We start from the raw sequence: 22,475 nt of genomic DNA, 5'->3' as shown, positions 1-22,475 counted from the left end.
TGCTGGTTAGTTTAGTCAGTCTAACCGCAGGGTAAGGAGGATCTCCTCTGGGTGCTCCTCTGACTGCTCCAACACCTCTGAAACACTACGAAAACACAGACAGCCAGTTAGTACTTCTCACACACAGCTTGCTGTTAGTGGGTTAGTCTGTTAGTGAGATAGTTTGTTCATTATTCAGTTAGTGAGGGAGTTAGTAAGTGTGATGACTCAGCCTCCCCGGAGATTGCAACAATGCACTGCCCCTCCCCAGCTCCTAAATAGCCCCACCCATACGAGGTAGAGACCAGTAGAAACTTGACCAGCAGCAGAGAACCAGTCCCTCCAAGATCTTGCAATGATTTTTTGTGATTATTGTGGACCAAAGTAACCCAAGTAGAGTGCATTTTGCAGCAGCTTAAAAAAAAACAAAAACAAACTGTGACTGTTTAAAGAAATTACCTATAATAACAGTATTAATAGGGTCCAGCGAGAGGAAAAATAATCTTATTTTAGGGATTTCTCTGGATCTCAGGAATGTCCTGTTTATGGGTTTTTTATGGACTGGTAGCCACTAGCCTGCAATTAGATAACTAGGTAAGACCTTTGTAACTTGTTTTTCTCCTGAATAGACTCCATAAGGTAACCTTAGTGCTCCCTGTCATGTCATGTAATGCTAACAAAAGGCTCCCTAATACAAATTCTTACCTTTAGGCATAGGATGATCAATTGGAGAAGCTTTGCCATCATGACACATAGCGTGGGGGTAAAGTATTTTTTTTTTTTTTTTGTGGAAAAATTGTGGGGATTTAAAAACATTGCTATTTATCGCACAAATTGCAGGGACCAATTTGCATTCATTCTTCTGAGTACAAGATCAAAGATTCCTGGAGGGACTGCATGATTTAGGAAACCTGGGTTTGCATTCAGCCCTGCCAAAGTGTTTTTATGTTGTTTTACTGGAATCGGCTTTCATCCTGACACACCCAGAAACCCGAAAAAAAAGCTTCAATCTGCTGCAAACCTTTGTCACACTGAACACAAACCAGGGGTCTCTCAAACCTTGCATCAAAAACATATAACAGAGGATGGAGTACCCATGATGCACCACCCACAGCCCATTATGAACCATTGCACAAAATACACCATTCACCCCCAACTGCTGGAGCACTGCCCAAACCCTGGCTCATCAGCCAGGCCCCCCACCCACCCCCCACCGATAGATCAGCCTGCCCAGACACTAATATCCACCACAGACGGTTAGTTCAACAATACTTCCTCCAAACACAAATCTACTAATGCACCTTACAAATTAAGATATCTATTTAGTTAGTTTATTGACCCCAGCTGCTTCAACGAGGAGATCTGGAAAAGTTTAAACCCAGAATTTCTGATAGAATAGTGACACTGTGAGCTAATGTTATTCTTCAAACCAGTCAAAGGAGCTCTGAGAAAAGTCTTTAGTGTTGTAGGAAATCAATAGTAAGAAAGTAGCTTCAGCTAACCACTGAGAGAAAACAAAACCTTTTGGCCATCAACATCGTTAACGTCTTTTTCTTTTTACATAAAGTCTTACATAGTCTAATATTGGTGGTTCCCAGTGTTTTTTGCTTGTGACCTTTTGAAAAGAGTCATTGTGTAGTCGTGACTATAGCTCAACCCATACTGGACTTTTGAGGCCTATACAAATGTTGATATTTGAGAGTTTTAAAAAACAATAAATTAGCGGATGTTCTTATTTTTCAAAAATTACATCTAATAAACAACTATTTTTTGATGAGGATCCCTTAAATTAGTTTTTATCTTGTCTTCTAAGAGAATTGTGACCACTATATGCAATGAGCAATACATTTTGCAGTTGAAAAATAAACCTGTCAGAGCTCTCTGCTACAGAATATGTCTAAAAGACACTTTTGCTAAATTACCTCAAACATATATTCAACATTTTTGTACTGTACTGCAGTGGTCAGCTTGCTGGGGAGTTTGCCCGCAGCTTTTCACCTAAGATATAACTGTGACTCCTTGTTCCATTACTCCCTGCACTATTTAAAGCTGAGCCGCTGATGAAAGATGATCAAAACCAACATGGTCATTTGGAAACAGATTTTTCGCAAATGACTGCAGTCAGCGCTAACCTCCGTGACAAACTGCGTTTCCTGTGGCTTCTTCACAATGAAAAAAACCAAAGTGTATTTTACCAGATAATTTGAAGCAGCGGCAGTAGGAAATGTTGGGTTAGCATTAGCAGTAACTTAATACAGCTCTGATCTGGCTGCAGGAGAGGCAACAGTAAACAGTAAGGCTCATATCAATGACATAAAATTACAAACAGTAACGTGGATTCAGGGTTTCTGTAGTGTTCACCAAATGCCATTTAAGACCTTTTTGATATCAAAAAATTTAATTTAATACAATCCACAGTCACACTAGTGGTGCATAACATCTCCGGACAGCCCACAACAACATAAACAAAGTTAAAACTAATGTTTCTGTCTACTGCAGGCAAGAAAAAATATTCAATACCTTTGTAAATGAGATTTGATAGTTTCTAATGCCTTCTGTTGTGTGAACTGAATTCAGTGATTTTTAAGACTTTTCAAGACCTGCAAATACCCTGTGGATTACATGCTGCAATTTTCCAGTGAATCACCTGTGCGTATAAAGGCAATTTAAAACTAGCGTGGGAATGGCAGACTCTACTGCTAACGATAAAAACTACTATTTAGAGAAGTAAAAACAGGATATAGCTGATTGTCTACTGTTTAACAAAGCCTACAATAAATAATATTAAAACCAGGGTTTAATTTTAACGGAAATCTTGCAGATTATAACTTTAGGGAAAGAATGACTTTTACCCTGCTCAAACTGTTTCATTTGAAGGATATTTGGGGGCCTGATGAGCTGGAAACTATCTGTTTTATTACAGGGAAAAAATGTAAAGAACATCAGAAAAAATTATTATTATTCGTTTTGACCCCTTGGTAAGGAACCATTGCTCTACATCCTGGTGCCTAAATAACAACACCTCTCTTTGCTTTTTTGGTTGGGTACAAACAAGTTCTCTGTAGTGTCATTTAACTGGTTTGAAGTTTATTAACAGCCCTCTGTGTCTCTGCCTCTCTCTACCTGAGATCACTGCCTTACTTCCTGCAGAAACCTCCATGAGTCTGACCGAAGACTGACGAGGTGAACTGACCTGGACACAGTGCTGCTCTTCCCAGATCCTGTGGAGTTCATACTTCTTCCTCTCTCTTTATACTGACTCCTCTTCTGATCCGCCGCAAGACCAAAACTGAACAAAACACATTAACATACACAAACACACACAGAAACATTAACACACATGCACCGGGTAGAGAGAGGAGAAACTGAGTTATCAAGCAGTTGGAAGTATATTAAATGAATCTAAGGGCCCCAAAAGCCCCTGGTTCCTATTTATCATTATCATATTATCATTATCATACATAATTTTATTAATCACAAACTTGTCAAAAATATGAAACTATGATCACACCTGCAGCCCCCATCTCAAAACCCTTGCCTTGTAGAGGGACCCTTTGTCAAAATCTAGTTTTAGGAGCTAAATTGTTTTGGTTTATATTGACCTTCTTTGTTTCTTTATTTCATCATTGAATTACTGTAAGGCTACAACCATCAGTTATTTACAGTATAAATAAGTACGACAATTATTTTCCTTAATAACTGATTGATTGTTCAGTGTGTAAAATGTCCGAAAAAGGCCGGTCATTATTCACCGAAGCCTGAGTTAACATATTGAAATTGCTTATGTTGGCTGAGCACCAGACAAAAACACAAAGATGTTGAGTTTACTATCATAGAAAACTGGGAAAATAGCAAGTATTCACATTTTAGAAGCTAGTAACAGTGCATTTTTGGCATTTTTGCTTAAAAATGACTTATTAATAAGTGATCAAAATGTTGCCAATTAATTTTCTAATCAGTTTATCAATTTATCATTTCATCTCCTGTGCACTTGCTGGTTTTCCTGGGTTCAGTAGGGGTTCAACAACAAATTTTTGCCCCAGGCCCCTCAGGAGGTTTGTCCAGCCATGACTGAATACAGAAAAAACATAAAAGTGAACTCACCAGGATTCTGTTTTATTGTTACTGGACTGAAGATGGTTGGCTGCAGAGAAAAACAAAGAAACTAGGATTACTCAAATATCAATAAAAACTAGGAAACTAACATATTACTCTGCAACTAAGAATTATTTTGATTAATGATTCATCTGTCAATACTTTTTCTGAACGATTGATCATTTAGTCAATAGATTACAGAAAAAATTGAAAAATGCCCATAACATTTATTACATTAAAAAAAAAAGCTCTCATCACAACTAGCAAAAATATTAGCATAATTTTCCTGCTCTTTATAAGATTTTTTGTGAAGTTTCCAGCAGCCCCAGCCACACTCAAGCTAGTCTATCGTATAGCAGACACATTAGTTAGTCATCAACACCTCCTCAACACCTTTTCTCTTGTAAAATTAAAAGGGAAAACATACGGTTTGAAAACACAAACAAGTATCTAAGCATCCAAACAGGGTAATGTCCGGAAAAAAAAAAACAAAACAGTCTGACAACAAACTTATACCTAAGACTAAGTAGCCCTACACTGCAGAACAAAAACACTGATTTTTAAAAAAAAAAAACGTAAGTCTCCTACATAAACCATTAGCTAGCGAGGATGCTAACTTTGCCTGGGATCTGTTAGTTTTAGCGTCAGTTTTCTTAGCATGGTTTCATGTATGAAGTCACAATAGCATATTCAAGAACCTTTTTTCGCAAGCTTCATTTATAACCAGTTACCTAAAAAAAATCAGCTGGAGACAGCAGTCCACTAAATCACAGAGCTAACTTTGGCATCATTAGCTATCTAGCTTTAGCAGATAAAATCTAAATAAACAGCAGCAGTTGTGGTTTCAGTATAATCAGCAGTTATCTGCTAACAACTAGAAGCTCTTTTTGTCTAACTCCTTCTGAAATCAAGCACCCATTGTTTCAAAAATTACTCCAAATTTTAATGGCAAATCTGCTGCCATTCTGACTTTATAAGCAAAGCTGAGGCAGGTTAACCTTCATTTTGTCAGAGAAGTGAAAGTCATTACCAGCTGTAGGCATATCAGTTGTTCTCCTTTCCAGGTAAGAAGAACCTGTTGAGGCCTGTCATCCTGCCACTATCTGTCTGAGTGTGTCTCTCTTTCCCACTTCCTTTCAGCTGAATTTCATCAGTGTCTCTGAATCCACAGTGTTTTCTTTTGTGATGTACAGCTGGATTAAATAAACCATACATGACGATGACTTGCCTCCTTACACTAATTCACTTATTCACTTCCATCCTATTCGCCCTGACCCTTTTAATTTACTAATTCACTTCCATCATATTCCCACAGTAACACTTTAATCCCCTCCCATCCTGTCCTGACTGCGTGTGACATCATCCCAGCCCATTAGGATCTGTTCATACATGACACCTCTTCACCACTTCTGTCAAATATCACTCTCAACATGATTAAGGCACTAACAGTACAGACATAACAACATGAGGTGTGATTTAGGCTGACACAGGAAGTAGGCAGAAGCACTCAACTAAAAAGGCTGCTGAGGTTTTCAAAAAATACTTCAACCAAATCAAAAAACTGTAACATTATCTTTCCATCCTAATGTATTGTCCACATTAAAACACACAGCCAGTTAGCTCCTTTAAATTCTCAAACCATAACACAAAATTTAGACTCATAGAACATGTCACGAAATTTTGATGCAGCAGGAATCTATAGAAACTTAAACAGAGACAATCGGATGCAGGTTCAAGCCTGGCGGCACACATTGACTGAGGATAAGTTAAGTTTTAAGTAGCACCTCACTCCAAATGCCTAGACGTTATTCTTTATTTTGATATGCAATAGAAGATTAAATACATTAATGGAATTTTTGTATACTTCTTTTTCTGCTCATATATTTAATGTTTTCCTGCACCCAAATACTTTTCTATTCTGTACATTTTTATGTGTGATCATCTAAATTCTACATTCATTTGTAAACATTGTTTAAAGTGGCTATAATCAATATTTTTATCTTAACAGCTGATCACATTTCTGCTTGTAAGTCATAGTGACTAACACAGAGATAACCATCACCCCACTCTGCAGTTCCCCACAACTTTAAATCTACATTTTAGCATATTTCAGCTCATTATTTTGGTCTTATGGCCCTCAACTATACTGTCTTGGTTCACTCTCGTCACTCTTATTATCTAGTTTTCAGCTGCTCACTAACTGCTCAGGACGAAACAGCAGACAGACTTGCTGGTGAACATAGTGCACCATTTAGCAGCTAAAGAGACAAATATTTCCCTCAGGAGTTGGTAGAGAAAAAAAACAGAGGTAAAAGAAAAATGATTATTCCATCGACTGCTAGATGTGTAAATAAGCAGCTGTTTACTAACAAATTCTCCATATGAACTTTGTAAGGTGATAATATGTCAATGTTGTGGTCACAACTTGTTTTCGCGGACCCCGAGTGGCCAAAGAAATCTGTTATTGTAGGTTAAATATTTGCTTTAGTTTACTTGACCATATACTGTCTGTTGCCTGCGTAATTTGGAAACATTATGTAGTTAAATTGAGAATGAATCCTGACTTAATATTTTCAGTTACATTTGGTGGTTTTTAATGCGTGGACATGATGATACTAGAAGTCTTTCTTGGCTACAAATGACCTGTCTAGGGATGGGTTTCAATTCCATTTTGGATCCAGTTATTGGTAGGCAAAATACTTGTCAAGTTCTGATGTCAATAAAAACTCTTATCAAACCTTTAATCTCTCCTCACTTTCACTTTTTTTTTTTTTTTTTTTATGCATTTTTTCCTTCAGTTTTTAGTGAAGAATTTGTCTCTCTGCAAGCTTCTTCAGGTTTGGTAACTGATGTTTAATAGAGAATAACTTCTAGAGACTTGGTGTGTAGCGTGACAAAGCTTTGTACCAGCGCCTGCACTTCGCCAGCACATGACAGGAAAATGTTGAAGTTGTGCAGGACTGCACAAACTTTTCACGAGAAGGCAATTCAAGTTCACTTACTGTGTAAGTTTCTGTCAGATGTTACAACATTAACAGTGACTATGTTGTAACTCCAATGTAGGTAATACTGTTCTTAAACAGGATGTTACTGATTGGATCTACACAACCTCTGACCTCTTACCATCAGCTCATTAGCATCTATTCAGTCACTGATTCCACTAGCTGACCCTCCGACCACCCACACACACACACACACACACACACACACACACGCGCGCACACACACGCACGCACGCACGCACGCAGAGAGATTGAGAAAGGGAGAGAGAGAGAGAGTGTTCATCGCTTATACATAAAGTCATTACGGTCTATTGTTCACTAAATAGCAAATACACCCTCTTGCTATCAGAGCCATTACCAGTGTATTCACAGCAGACCAGAGGAATGATGAAAACACACACACACACACACTATGAGAACTGTCAGTCAAGCATGCATTGTGTTTACACACCTCTGTGACTGTTCACTTTTCTTTTATAAAGAAACGGGGCTGAGGAATGAAGATGGCACAGTGAATCACTCTATGTTCTGTTGATACTGCTGACATTGTTGTGTTTGTCAGACATCAGGAGTTGCTCCAAACTGGATGAGTTTGGAAAAACGCACGGAAATGAGGGGTGTATCAATCTTAGCTTCAAGAAGTGAAGAATTTTTTTGGGTCTAAGAGTAATTCCCCAAGCCTTTCGGTGCTAAAACCAGCCTTTAAGTCTGTGATGAGTTAGACGTAATCCACAAGACGCCTACATCACAGTCAGTCTGCTGCTGCAGTCACATTCTTGTGAGTCATCATGTCAGAGCTTTGGAAAAATATGGTAATTAAATTTTAAAAGCATATTATGATGGCGAACAACTTAATAAGGATCCAAACAGCTCACAAACAAATCAAAACAATCCAATAACACCAGTGATGATGGTTTGAACAATTTTTTAGTAATGTGACTCTGGAAAAATGCAGTTTGCAGAATTGTTGAACTTAGAATATCTCAGCCATCTGTTAGATAGATAAATAGATAAAAATTCGATCTATCTATCTTTATTTGATTTGTCATGTGTTCCTGTATATGAAGCAGCTTCTCGTCATGACACGCCGTCTTTATTTTATGTAGTGAAGCCTGTTAGCTGTTTCAGGCAGGCACAGCATAATCTTCCCATGCAACATACGCAAGTCTACGATTGTCAATCCCCACTCTCTGCTTGGCATTTCTATGTGGGGAGTGACATGGGATGGGTCAGAGCCTACACATGCGAGCTGGCTGGCAGATATTTTGTAAGAGACATGTGGTTCCCACTGGTTGTTATCTATATATGCAGTGTGTTTAAAAGGTTTTAGGCACTTTAGATGTTTAGATTCTTATCCATCCCACAATACCATCAGGGAGGCATGTGATCAGTCCCAAATTCATTCTGCAGCATGAATCATAGAGCTCTTCAGAGACAAGAAGAACAATGAGTCCTGCAACAGATGATATGGCCCCCACAAGGGTGGTTGCACCGAATTTTGATTTTATTTAGACTTTCTCTGTTTACTTCACTTTGTATGAAGTTAATTCGTAAACAAAAACTATTAGTGGCATTATTTTTGAAAGCATCCTCACTTTACTTTTACCGCCTAAAACCTTTGCACAATACTATATAATTTTCGTTTTAAAAACTATTCAACATCATTACTGATGCTTATTCATCAATACTCCTTTTCCATATTATTCACATATTTATATTATGCATGCATCATGATGCTCTGCACTTTGTTTCAGTCACATCTCTCTATCTCCATTACATTTAGGTTTGCAGTTAATGATTCAGCTGACAACATGAGTTTTGAATCAGTGACTTTTCCACCAGTTATTTAAATTATCAATGTCTGGGGTGCAGTCCTACCAGAATCAACCTTCTTATCTGACTGTGGGTGAAATGGAGAACTAGGGGATTTACCAAAATGTCAAAATGTTCCTTAAGTTGGCAGCGTCAGTTAAACTACAGAATTAGTAGAACATGGGGGGAAACTGTTAACAATGCGCATAAATCTCTAATCTTGTTTGTATTGTGAGTTTTTTCTCTGTACTGACCTTCAGCTCCCAGTGAAAGGTCATCTTCAAAGCTGCAGCCGTTCCTCGAAGCTCCTGTTCTCACACATTCACAGTACACACAAAGCACTTTTGTTGTGAAATCATTTCAGTAAAATATCCATAGTAATATAGAATAAAAGACATTTCTCAACCAATTCTGACACATAATGCCTGAGGTTAACCAGGCTTTAAAAACAAGTTGTGAATACTGGTTGAAAGTATTCATAAACTGAAGTGTCCTAAGAGGCTGAGATCCTAACAATGTACTATATAAACATACTGAGAAAATTTTGATTACCTCTGCTGGGAGAAGCACTCTGATCATCTAGAGAGGCTCCAAGGGGAGTCCTGGACATGAGATATAGAGACAGAAAAAGACAGTTATATGTCAACCCACACCATAAACTGACCACTTAAAACATAAAGAGCTAACAGACCACTCTATCTGTGAGTTCAAGTCAGCTCCTACTAGCACACAGTATACGTGGCAAAACACACCGGCTGCATCAATAAACATTGCATCATATGACGCACATAGCACAAACACCAGCTACATCACAGAGAACAACACAAGGGTACAATGTGGCAGGACGTGTCAACTCACAACGATGTGCGTCTTCCAGTAGCCAGTGTGTGGGCTTACATAGAAAATATTCGACGCCGGTGTTTCGCCCTTAATTCTCATCCAGTGATGTTTTACTGCTATATCAGGCTAGTTGAAAAATGGCCCGACAGGTAGAGCGCATTCTTCACGAGGCTGGGCTAACTAACAACAAACCAGGCTACGCTATCTATCTGAGAGTAATAATCCCATGCAAACCCATGCTAAATATGAAACGATCATATCCCAGACTGATTCCTGGTTCATATAAAGCAAACTACAGCAGCAAACTAACCCACTGCATATATGAAACTAATTATCCAAAGCAAACAACTGGTCAGGCTATAGCCAGGGTGCAAAGGATGACAAGGTTTTGCTAACTATGACAACCTGTCAGGCTGAGGCTAACAACAATGCTAGTCAGGTGAAGGCTAACGATGCAAGGCTAACTGCCTGTCTGACTGAGGCAAAGTATCTCTGGTTATCTACTGAACAAGATATGACTAAAAATACCAGGGCACCTCCTAGTTTGGATTAAGATACCCATCCCAGCCAAAATCTTGTGAGACTAAAGATAACTGCCCAAGCTAACTGCGTGTAAGGTAACGCTAAGTAACCCAGTGCTGACTCCCTATAAGGCTAAGTCTAAGTAACCCCTGCTAACTGCCTGTCAGCCTTAGGCTAAATAACACAGACTAACTGCCTATCAGGCTAAGGCCTCGTAACCCAGGCTATCTGCCTGTCAGGCTAGGGCTAAGTAACCCATGGTAACTCCCCATCAAGTAAGGCTAAGACTAAGGTTCACAATCCCAGGCTAACTCCTGGTCAGGCCAGGCTACTTATTGTAGTCAACTACTGACCAGGCAACACCAAATATCCCAGGCTAAATCCCGTTCTTGGTATCTATCCCATTAGATCTACTGACCAGACTAGTTGTCCCTGACTAACTAGCTGACAGGTCAGGCTAGTTGACAGTAGAAGTAATCTTGCAGGACTTAGTTGCGGTCTGCCGCCGGACACTGGAAACACTGAGCTGTTACACAACCTGCAGCTCTTATCAATGGGACAAACTTCATGCCGCCATTCAAAATACACATGCGCGCGCACACACACACACACACACACACACACACACACACACACACACACACACACACACACACACACACACACACACACACACACACACACACACACACACACACAGACACAGACACAGACACACAGGTTGTGTAACGGGGCGCAGCCGCAGTGTTCCCTAATCCTCCCACTTTCCACCAGAAGCCTTGTTGGCCCGGCCCCTGCCCGGTGGCTGTAGTTATAGTAACCAGTGATTCTGATTCTGCTGGTCATGTTACCACTGTGATGTTGCTGAGGACACGTCAGAGCTGGAGGGTTGTGAGTGACAGTGGCCAACACTGTGTGTGTGTGTGTGTGTGTGATAACACTATTGACTCAGCAGGAGGAACCCCTCCTCTGTTTACCCTCATTTCTTTTTTCTGCCTTACTTTCCGTCTTCTGTCAGCTTCTTCCTTTCTTTCTTTCTTCTCCACAGCTCTATATGCCTTATCTCTGGGCGTTGGTCTGCTTTGTGTGCCTGCGTGTTCTGTGTCATGTATGTCTAGGCGTTGGTTGCGTGTTGGTTCTACGTCAGCAGCTGATAACATTGCTCCTAAACACACACACCTCTAGACACAAAAAACCTCACATCACAACAAAACAGTAGGCTGGAAAACCAGTCATCCAGTCTCTCACTCAACCAGTCAGTCAGGATTTAAGGGACCATACCGCCCGTTTTTCATGAATCCCTGAGTCTATTTAATACACATTCCTGCCGATCGTTTCTCAACCATCCGTCAGTTTTCTGATTTAGTTTCTTCCAATAAAAAGTCACTGGTTTCAGCTCTTTACTAAAAAAAAAAATCAACAAGCAGCAACTTGAAACTGGCTGCGGAGAAATAATCCGCTGTCAACATTAAGTATGCTTTATTTTGATGTATCATCAAGTGCAGATTGATCTGAAGAGTCTGCACGGCTTTAACATATACGTATGATATGCAGTGAACAGGCTAAAACAGGACATTAAAAAACATTGGTATGGTCCTTTAACCAGGTGGCGAAGGGATACTGTACCTGCACTCAATCAGCCAGCTGGTGATTTTGTTTGGAACTGGCCCTGAGAGAGACCGAGACAGATGAGCATGTTAAATCAATAAGTCAGCAGACGCTGCACGAACAGTGATTACAACATGCTATAAAAACAATGCAGCAGCGCCATACTCAGCATATAACTCTCAACATCTCAGCTGATTAAAATCACGCTGCCAGCAGGCTGTATTTCAACCACAGTTTACTAAATGACCCACAATCAGTTCCTGTTCACACCGCTGTGGGTGCAACTAATGATTTATTTCATTGTGGATCAATCTGTGAAATTAGTTTTCTGATTAGTAGTTTGTGAAAAAAGCCACAGTTTCCCAGAGTGCAAGGTAACATCCTCAAATGTCAAAATATAAATATAAATATGTCATATAAGACGTGAGTTAACGTGAATGACTTAAACAATTATTCAATTATAAAATTCCCAGTATTGAAAGTTGTTTAATTTTAAAGAAAGCCTAAGCCAGATGGCACTGTGCCTGTATTGGACAAATTTAAATTTTGACCTGATGGTGGCGCTAGATGTACAGTGAAGGAAACATGAAAATCATTGCAGTTTATCCTGTGGAGGTCTTAAATATCTGCACATGTTCGTTTCTTCAGCGCTATTTCCTTGTAGAAAAAAAAAGCGTTGCTCGAGAGAAGTTGTGCTTTTCCCATTCACTACGATACAATCACAGTTTTGTTACGGCCGCATCTAGTGGTCATTGGAGGAACTGCAGGTTAGCACACCAGCATTGAGCCATATTCACATTAGAAAGGTTAAAGCAAGGATCTTTCCTTGCATACTTTCGGCACAGTATTTCCCCCCATTTCAAACCTCCCGGGGGCAATGTAGTAAACAGCACCACCTTAGTTTCAATGCTAATTTTGCTAGCAGTAGATTTCTACGTTTCAGAGACTCTTTGTTTTTGTAACAATCTAGGCAGCTGCATCTGCTGGGTTTTTGGGGCCATTACGATGTCCGTACTTAAAGAGTTACAAAACTCCAAATCAATATATCTGCCAATATTTCTTTTATAATGTACATAAACACTCATTTTTTTTAAAACAATCCTAAAAATCAAAAAGCTCTCTGGTGGACAAACTATTTGATGAAGAAACTGTTTCCAAGCTGCCTCAAATGCACTATACCACTGGCCTTACTGTTCGGCAATTTCACGTTACTTATAAGCCAACATATACAGTGATACTGATGTAGCTGTGAGAAGATAAAACACAACAGGCCCTATTCAGCACTGACTTTGGCACTCAGCTAAGGTGGCTGCTGGGTGGCAGGGAAGTGAATATTGTATATACTTGAAACACAGGATTAATGTAAAATATTTGGTTTTTTAAAAATACAGTTAGCATTCAGAATATCCCCAGTCACAACCCTTCTTTGGTGACAGTTGAGCTCAGACTAACCTGGTTCTTCTGAGGGTCTCTGTGCGTCCCCGTCTCTCTCGCTCTGTTGGGGCCCCTCGGGGCCACGGCACTCTTGTTCCGACTCTTGCCAGATGGAATCTCTGCTCTGGGCCCAGGCCCGACGCCGCAGACAGGCTATGCTGCAGTCTGACTGCACTCTAGGATCTGAGGATCAATCAAGCAAACAATCTGACCATCAGCCTGACTTCTGTGAGGTCAACGATCAGGTTTCGCAGGTATTCAACATTACAATTACAACTGATTCAGTAACAAAAAACACACACAGCAGGTGAGCCAAGCTGAGCAATCACACACATCAGTCTTCGCCCTGCATATCTAGATCATGTAACTGTTCTTTCCAGCCAGCAGTTTCATTAGGAACAATAAAGACATGACTGATCCAGCATTAATAGCAATATGTTATCACATTTTATTCCAATACTGCATATTTGAAGGCGGACAGTGGCCAGACGAATCTGTATGGAACAGTCACCTGAAGGTCAGCTTTGATTAACTGTGACACACGAATTTACGCCATCAAACAACAGCAAGCCATCAAAACCAGTGATTCGATGCCTTTTTTTTTTTTTTGGTCAGTGGAACCCCACATCTTAGTCTGAAGAGCTCCAGTACCCCTTGATTGACACCGTTCATCTGTTACCTTGAGCTAAAATATTCCAACTGTTTTAAGTAAGACAACCCACCTGGAGCAGGACTGGTGTCCATTTCCAGAGCTCCACTCTCCATATCTACCTGTCTGTGTGTCTGGTTGGGGTCAGTCAGTCAGAGAAGACTGACGACTCTACAGCAACATCAGCAACAGGTAACACACCTGGAGACAGAGAGAGAGAGAGAATGAGAGAGAGAATCTTATTTATTTATTGGTTTATTTAAAAGGGAATGAGCACATTAATAAACATTGCTATAAATGAAATGTGGCAGAGTTAGCCAAAAGGCTATTTTTCATCTGCTGCCCACTGACAGATGTTACAATGTCTTAGGCAGGACAGACTGTTGACAGCAAGATAGCTATAGGTGACAGTAGACAGCAAGGCAAGTACATGGCAAAGACAGACTGGAGGCAGCAGCAAGCAACTGATTTTTTTGACCACTGATAAAACCGACTGCTAATTAACAAGTCTTTAAATGAGCTCCAAACAAGTAGAAAATTACCAGAAGTAATGTGCAGTATATGACAAAACAGGATTTTATCCCTCAGAACTGTCACGGCTGGACTGTTGGTGTGTCAGACGTTTTAAATTAGTTTGTCTCAATTCACTGCTCCTTCTGTTAAAAATATCGGCCAAAGGCGGGCAGGCAAATTCTTAGATGTGATTTTAGGGGTGCAATTAATGGTCATTGTCATTATTGATTAACGTGGTGATGAATTTTTAGTTTAATCTCTTTATCAGTTAATCTATAAAATATGAGCAATAATAGAAAATGCCCATCCAAAGTTCTGAGAGCCCAAGGTGACGTCATAAAAATCTTGTTTTGTCCAAAAAAAAAAAAAAAAACAATCCAAACCCCAAAGATAGTCAGTTAATAATTATATAAAAACAGAGAACAGCAACAAATCCTCACATTTGAGGAGCTGGAACCCGGAAGCATTTTAACAGTGCATGTGTTGCAACGTCAGTTTGTTGGTCCGCCCACCACGTTAGTCCATACTGAGATATATCAACAACTACGCGATGGATTGTTATGAAATCCTATACAGACATCTCTGGTCCCCATAGGACAAATCCTGCAGACTTTGGTGAGCCCCTGACTTTTCACAATGATGTTCACGTTGGTGGTTTTGAGTAAAACATTTCAACTATAGAATCTAAGCCATTAAATTTGATTCAGACATTCACGTTCTCCTCAGTATGCAATGCAATAACCTAACAGTCCTCTGACTTTTGATCTGGCGGCATTATCTAATCAGCTGTTTAGTTTTTCCAATTCTCAAGTTTCTGACCCAAAAAAGGTGGGTGGGAGTGCTAATTAGCTACAAGCTAACACTTTAAACTAAGATGTAAAAGGTAAATGGACTGCACTTATATAGCGCTTTTCTAGTCTTATCAAACACTGAAAGTGCTTTACACAACATGGTACATTCACCCATTCGCACGCACATTCATACGTTGCATTCACACACACACACTCACACATACTGACTCTGGGTTCAGAACCTTGCCCAAAGATACTTTGACATGGGGACTGGAGGAGCTGGGGATCGAACCGCTGACCTTCCGGCTATTGGACGACCCTCGTCTACAGCCTGATGTTGAAATGTTGGTGATTCATTTTCTGTTGATTGACGGATTAATCGACTAAATGTTTCAGCACTAGCGAGATTTAAACAAAAAAAACAAAACAAAAAACAAAAAAGATCTTAGAACATAGGGCATATTATAACTGAGAGGAGGCTTAAGAAGAAAAAAAATTAACAAATATACAATTTTACAAGAGGACAGAACACAAAAAAGTTTTCAGCTACTAAATCATCAGTAGTGACCCTGATGAGTCATTTAAGTGATCTATCAAGCAAAAATGTCAAATAATCTTTAGTTCTGGCTTCTCCAATACGAGGATCTGCAACTTGTGAAGGTTTATATCCTTGTAAACTAAATATCTTTGGGTTTTCGACTGTTGGTAGAAAAAAACAAGACATTTGATGTCACCTTGGACTCTTGTGAGCTCTTGTGACATTTTATACAACTTACGATTAATGGGTTAATTGTAAACATAATCAACAGATTAACAGTTAATAAAGAAATAAATGTTTGTCAGCCTTTAAATTTCAACTCAGTCTCTTGGGCAAGAGGCTGGCTGAGCCCCTGCAGCCAGTCAGGGATACAGTCACAAAGGCATTTACTGAAATAAATCTCCACATGAATATATTAACAGTAACAAAATATGATCAACAAAACAAGAAGAGAAAGTGACCAGTTGAAAGGAGAAAACTAAAGCACGGAGTTAAATATAGAATATTACATATGCAGTCACTGAAAGGAGGAGATAAGGAGAGAGAGGAAGAGAGACAAGAATTGGGAGCGTGCAGCCAAATCTAAATGAGAACGTGTGAAACAGGAAACGAGTGTTTAGAATGAAGAACAGAACAATTTCCTGTCCGAGAGGGAGAGATGGGGAGCGAGGGAGGGATAGGTCTATTTTTAGATTACTCTTGTACATGCAAAACAAACTGGAATTTCTGAAAACAACAACAACATGCACACACAGTGTGCCGGGAGTGAGTCCTCTGCAGCTGTCTTTTAACACGCATCAGTGAACACACTGGTGCTAGCGATGAGCCGGTCAGCTGTTTTACACCCCTCATCAAAGTCCTCGCAAGTTATCCCTCACCCGAGATCCGTCTTTAAATAATCAACCACTCAGCTCCCGTCGACTTAAAAGGAGGCTATAACGAGTTTGTAGTGCCGCTCTTCACAGAAACCAGTGGCTAGGGTTCAAGTTGGACTCTGCTATTAAAGAATTCAATTGCGAAAAAAAAAAGCATCAGAACATCTGGGTCACTGCTTTTTTTTGGTATCCGCTAAAATGTGTCCACAGCACAGATTATCAAAATGTTGAGTACTGAAAGCTGGCGTGCAATGCCAGGTCAGATTTTCAGCTTCCTTTACCCAAATATTTCCGAGTTTAAACAATAACTCAGCTAAACTTAGACTATTTTTTATTTAGACAAAGTCCTTGTGAAGCTTTTCTGCTCATTTTATTGTAAACTGAATGTCTTTGAGAGAGGATGACCCACTGACTGTATGAATATCCAGCCTGTCTGTAAATTAGCCTCTCAGCTATGAGAGAAACCAGACTCGCGACTGAATGAATGAAATCACACTGTTAACAGTCGGTTTCCTGCCGCCCGAGCACAGCACACACTCCAGCTGCTCCGACACTTGAACCGTCGTGTCGCTGACAGAGATCACGGCAAACACAGTTGAATAACAGTGTGAAAGTGGGACACAGAGCCTGTTTACATCATTGTTACGTCACCGTTACAGCAAACTGCAGAATGATGCTGGAAGATCAGAGAGAAACTGAACAAGGGTTCCACTTATTCTTTTTATTTCTTTTCTGGATTTTCTGAATGAAGCCAGACGCATCAGAGAGGAGTTTTCCTTTGGTACAATCTTGAAACATATATTAAAAGCAGCGGTGGAGTGTAACTAAGTACATTTACTCAAGTGCAATACTAAAGTACTAATTTGAGGTATCCGTACTTTACCCTGAGTATTTCCATTTCGTGGCACTTTATATTTCTGCTCCACTAAATATTGTACTGTATTAATTTGATTTAACTTTAGTTGCCTTACAAATCAAGATTTTTCATTTAAACATATGAAGAACCTTTAAAATATGAAGCACTGTAAAAAAATCAAACTACCCAGAAGTGTATAACATTTAAGCTTAATATTTTAGTAAATTATCTGAATAATTACTCCACCACTACCTGTACATTAAGTACAATTCTGAGGCACTTGTACTTAGGTACTTCATATACCTCTACTCCACAACATTTCAGAGAGAAACCCTACGAGAACATTTTCATACTCTTCTTGTAAATCTCTCTCATTGTTTTCCGTGAGGTTAGCTCGTAGAAAACCACCAAACTCTACTTAACTGCAAAAACTTGTCGTAAAGCGCTCGCTTCCGACGGACGAATGCCGCCTGTTCATGATAACAAATTGTATATATGTGAGTTTATTCAATTATCCAAGCAATTTGTAGCCATCAGGTTGCGATCTGGGAAATTACATTTGCTCCTTTACACTTTTTTCTGATTTTTTACTGACTACACAATTAATTGATTACTTAACTTCAATCAAGAAAATAATTGACAGATTGATCAAGAATGAAAATAACCATTACATGCAGCTCTAGTCCTATTAAGGAAGCAAAGACAATTCGAAAAATATCAAGACAACACCGCCAGCGTCTTTTTCGTGGAATGGTTGGAGCAAGCAAAAGCTGTTTCAACCTTCATATAAGCACCTGACTGTTGTTTTAACACAGACCTGAAAAACTGTGTGCTCAGCATCGTATACGTGGGTACAGCGTAGGAACAGTGTAGTTTTTACTCCACCACATCTGCCTCAAAGGTGGAGTTACTGGTCACTTCAAGCAAACAGACTTTACATTGACAAAATATATGAATCAGCTCCATTTCAACCAGCTACAACAATGAAATGCTACTTACACATGTATGCAAGAGTGATAATCATCTAATAATGTAACATACATATATGAATATGACTGTGCCTGGAACAATTCTGCATCACGAGTACATTTACTTGTGATGCTTTAAGTACATCTGGCTGATAACACTTCTGTACTTTTACTTAATTAACATTTTAAATGCAAGATTTTAACTTGTAATGAAGTATTTTTACAATGTGACGCAATAACTTCTGAGTCACCGCTAGTAGCCTATTAACTGAAAAATAAATCGGTAGATTAATCAATGATGAAAATAAAGATTAGTAGCAGCCCTGGCTACAAAGGGTCATGAGCCAGAAAAAGTTTGGGGACGAGTGTATTACAAGTCACGCAGGGGTGAGGTGAAAGCTGTCAGTCGGCTGAGTGTCTGCACTACGCTGGTAACGGTCAAAAACATTTTGAAAAACATCCAGATAAAATCCAGATTCACTGGTGGCAAAAGTATGTAAATTGTTTATTCAAGTAGATCGTAGCATAACCACATCACACTCCATTTAAAGTACAAGCCCTGCATTTAAAAAGTAATAATAGTAGTATTAGGAACAAAATGTTCCCAATAGCCCATGTCAGTGTTATATAATTGAATTGTTCTGCCATTATTACTGATGCATTTACATGTCAGCCTTACTTTTGACATTCTAGTTGGTCAAGTTGAAGTTATTTGAACTACTTTGCGCAGTTTCATCTAACAATGCATCGTCTTTTATAAGCTGATCGTACGTTTTCTATGTAAAATCTTCATCTGGAGAGCAACCAGTAACAAAAGTGCAGTATTTCCGTACTCAGATCCTTTATCTAGGTTAAAGTGGCAATATCACTGCGTAAAAATACTGCGTTACAAGTGAAAGTCCTGCACTCAAAATTTTACTTCAGTAAAAGTGCAGAGGTATTAGCAGTAAAATGTACTTCAAGTATCAAAAGCAAAAATACTCATTACATATTAGTACAGACGCAATAGTGAGTTAACTTTACCAAGGACCCATGGGTAGAAAACCATTGTGTCACCTATCAAACCCAAGACAATGAGTTATTTTAGTACTAAAACCATATTTTATTCTTGGTAAATAACCCAACGGTAATAAATATTAATAAAAAATACTAACTGAGTCAAAATAACTCGTTGGTTATTAACCCTTTAATCCAGTCTGGCATTGTGCCTTATTGACAATGATTTTGGTTGTGTATGCATAAAAATACAAAAGTATAATACAAAAATACAAGTACAAGCACTTGTACTTGTAAGCAAATTGTACTTAAGCACTTGTACTTGAGTAAATGTCCCTTGTTACTCAGCACCACTGTCCGGCTTCACTGTTTCTGCTGAAGCAACCGAATGTTTCCTCCTTCACTTTGCTCAAGAGCATTTGCCAACACACACACAACGACCACAGTCTATATAAGAAACACATAAACACCGGTGGTGGAAAGTAACTAAGTAAATTTACTCAAGGCACTCGTACTTTACTGGAGTATTTCACTCTACTTCCTGCTTCTACTCCACTAAAATCCGGAGGGTTGTACTTTTTTTTACTCTACTTTTTTACTCTACTTGTGTCAGTACAAGTTATAAGCGCAACGACAAATAAACCGTGAGGTATCACTACGGATAAAACTCCCCCGCGGGATAAAAAAGTAATCGTGTAGGTAAATTCAAGTCACTCCCACTTCTACCAGCTGCAACATTAAAGGGTATGTACACACACAAGCATCAATCATTGTAATTCGGCAATATCACACGTACTATTCTGAAAGGAGAACGCTGCACAAGGAGTAGTTGTATCCTTGGGGCCAGCACTTTCACCGTGAGCTCCGCAGGCTCTTTACCTCCAACGTGCTGCCGTGCGGCTACTTCTACTTCAGTTCAGCGTCTGAGCACTCCTTCCCCCGCCGACACGGCACCGAAGCCATATCTGAACCTGCCACTTCGACTTCAAATGTCCGCCGCGTGAACATCACGCAGTGACTCTTTTAATTCTGGCCCCCCGACATACGGAGGCGGACGGAGGGATACGTTTTCAGAAGAAAAAAAAAAAGTGTGACATGAAACTTTCCCTTTCTTCCCGAGCTTCTCACCGACTTGTTTATCCTGTGTAGTTGTCCCTCCTCTGCCTGACACGCAGGGCAGCGACTGACAGCCGCGGCAGTAAATCCCTCTACGGCCCCGAGCACCAGCGGTTCTATCACCTGCAGCAGCACAGTGAGCGGGGATGGGTGTCGGTAACTGTGAGCGGCCGCCGCGACTCACCGTCATGCTCCTCCGCGGTTCGTGCCTCGGCTCCCAGACTCCTCTGAAGTTGTCCAAACTTCTCTAAAAACACTCCAGCATTCCTGCTTCCGCTTCCTGAAAACCAGCACCAAGCAGCCGCAGCCGCAGCAGCGGCAGCGTGGAAGAAGAGGAGGAGGAGGAGGAGGCGGCGGCGGCGGCGGCGGCGGGGGGGAGGAGGCGTGTCTTCGGCGGCCGGCAGCGGAGAAACACCGACACCTGCCGGACCGGGGCTGTCGGCGCAGCGCGGCGCGAGGAAAACGAGCTCAGAGCGACGCGAGAGCGCGACAGACGAGACTGGTGACGGTGACACGTGTCCGGATCAACGTGTAAGCGCGTGGAGCTGCAGCGCCTACAAGGCTGGGATCTCGGCGGATTTCAGCCATCTTTTCTCGGCATGCCGTCGTTACGATGTGAAGCCTCCAGCATTTTACACAATTATTCAACGTTATTCCTGCCACAGTTTTTGTTTTTTGTTTTTGTTTTTTTAGATCTTCCTCATTTCATCATACCCTGTGTGTGAGACAAAGGTGGAAAGTCATCCTACTTTGACCTTTGACCCTTCTAGGCACTATATATATATATATATATATATATATATATATATATATATATATATAGAAAAGCAGGATCAGAACCTGCTCTAAGTCTCAAACTGACAGACTGGTCTTAGTACAGGGAGTAATGTTCCATAATGCATATATTATATACATACATCACATCTGGTGCACTGCTGTAACGTTTATCTGTACGATCCATGTTCAAAAAACAAATAAATAAAAAATAAATGACTAAAATAATTACTTTCCCGATGCTGCTGAATGTTTATTTCCATCAGTAATCTTTGTTTATGTAAATAAAACTTAATATTAGTGTTGCAAATCTCCTGTCAGTGTAAACCGCCTCAAATGACTGGAATGACTCGGTGACATGACATCCGCAGTAACATGACTGGCTCTAATGTTGTTTTAGACACACAATAGTTTACTTAAAATTTTGAAAAAAACGTTCATTCCAGGCTTTTCGCCGGCCCTTCCCAGCACTTTGTCCCAGTATCCCCCTCACTGCTAAAAACATTGCATTGGTTTTGTTTTAAAGGCAAATGGTGGTCACACAAATATTGATCTAATGTAGGTTTTTTTTTTCTGTTTACTGCACTTTGTATGTAGGTAACTGATAAATAGAAACTAAACAAGGAATTAGTTTTGAAAGCATCCTCACTTTACTTTTAGTGCAAAGAAAATGTTTTCACAGTGCTGTGTATATGTTCCTGTAATACCCCAAACCCCTTAAATGCAACCAAATGGCAAATATGCTTTGTTCTTAAGTTTCTTTATCCACTCTTCGGACTTTTTTTAAAGTCTGAAGAGTGATAGGAAGAAAAAAGAAAGAAAGAAAGAGGAAGTAAGAACGAAAGAGAAAGAAAGAAAGAGGAAAAAGAAACGTTGTGGGATGACCTTTGCTGTTGTCTGCAGTACCTACATTTAACCATCAGATGGAAACCAAACACAGCCAGAGACACTGATCTAAAAATACTTAGAGAAGTCACAGTCTGCATCTGAACCCAACTGTACCTCTCACCACAGACGTTCAAACCAAAGAGTTGGAGGATGCTATAGCCCCCAAATTAACTGTAACTCCCGTTACAGTGACCTTCTCTGATGCTGTCAAAGGTTTGT

The 22,475-nt window shown here is 39.9% G+C and overlaps 2 protein-coding genes across 2 annotated transcripts in view; both read right to left on the bottom strand.

The window, feature by feature from the left end:
- Window positions 1-3,268, bottom strand: part of LOC120801180 (protein ITPRID2-like) — a 34,894-nt gene extending 31,626 nt beyond the window's left edge. Inside the window, 2 exon segments of the mRNA XM_040147796.1 lie at window positions 26-85; window positions 3,173-3,268. Coding sequence (XP_040003730.1) covers window positions 26-85; window positions 3,173-3,213 — 101 coding nt within the window. The 5' untranslated portion in view covers window positions 3,214-3,268.
- An 811-nt stretch (window positions 3,269-4,079) lies between these two features.
- LOC120801678 (protein ITPRID2-like) lies at window positions 4,080-20,912 on the bottom strand. Its single transcript, XM_040148855.1, has 7 exons — window positions 20,779-20,912; window positions 14,015-14,142; window positions 13,311-13,475; window positions 11,877-11,919; window positions 9,441-9,490; window positions 9,143-9,196; window positions 4,080-4,123 (listed from the first exon to the last, which is right to left on the bottom strand). The coding sequence occupies exons 2-7, from the start codon at window positions 14,055-14,057 to the stop codon at window positions 4,080-4,082; spliced, it is 399 nt and encodes a 132-aa protein (XP_040004789.1). The 5' UTR covers window positions 14,058-14,142; window positions 20,779-20,912.
- Between the last annotated feature and the right edge of the window lie 1,563 nt (window positions 20,913-22,475).

The sequence above is a fragment of the Xiphias gladius genome, chromosome 16, assembly GCF_016859285.1.
Source record: "Xiphias gladius isolate SHS-SW01 ecotype Sanya breed wild chromosome 16, ASM1685928v1, whole genome shotgun sequence".
Classification (NCBI taxonomy): domain Eukaryota; kingdom Metazoa; phylum Chordata; class Actinopteri; order Istiophoriformes; family Xiphiidae; genus Xiphias; species Xiphias gladius.
This window is presented reverse-complemented; position numbering and strand designations above follow the sequence as displayed.

What these genes read in the sequence shown, in the direction of transcription:
- LOC120801678 (XM_040148855.1), bottom strand. Translation starts at nt 14,057, where the DNA reads ATGGAGAGTGGAGCTCTGGAAATGGACACCAGTCCTGCTCCAG. An exon ending in GAGACCCTCAGAAGAACCAG is followed by an intron (nt 11,920 to 13,310) that starts GTTAGTCTGAGC and finishes GGTCTCTCTCAG; the next exon opens with GGCCAGTTCCAAACAAAATC. An exon ending in GAGTGCTTCTCCCAGCAGAG is followed by an intron (nt 9,197 to 9,440) that starts GTAATCAAAATT and finishes GTGTGAGAACAG; the next exon opens with GAGCTTCGAGGAACGGCTGC.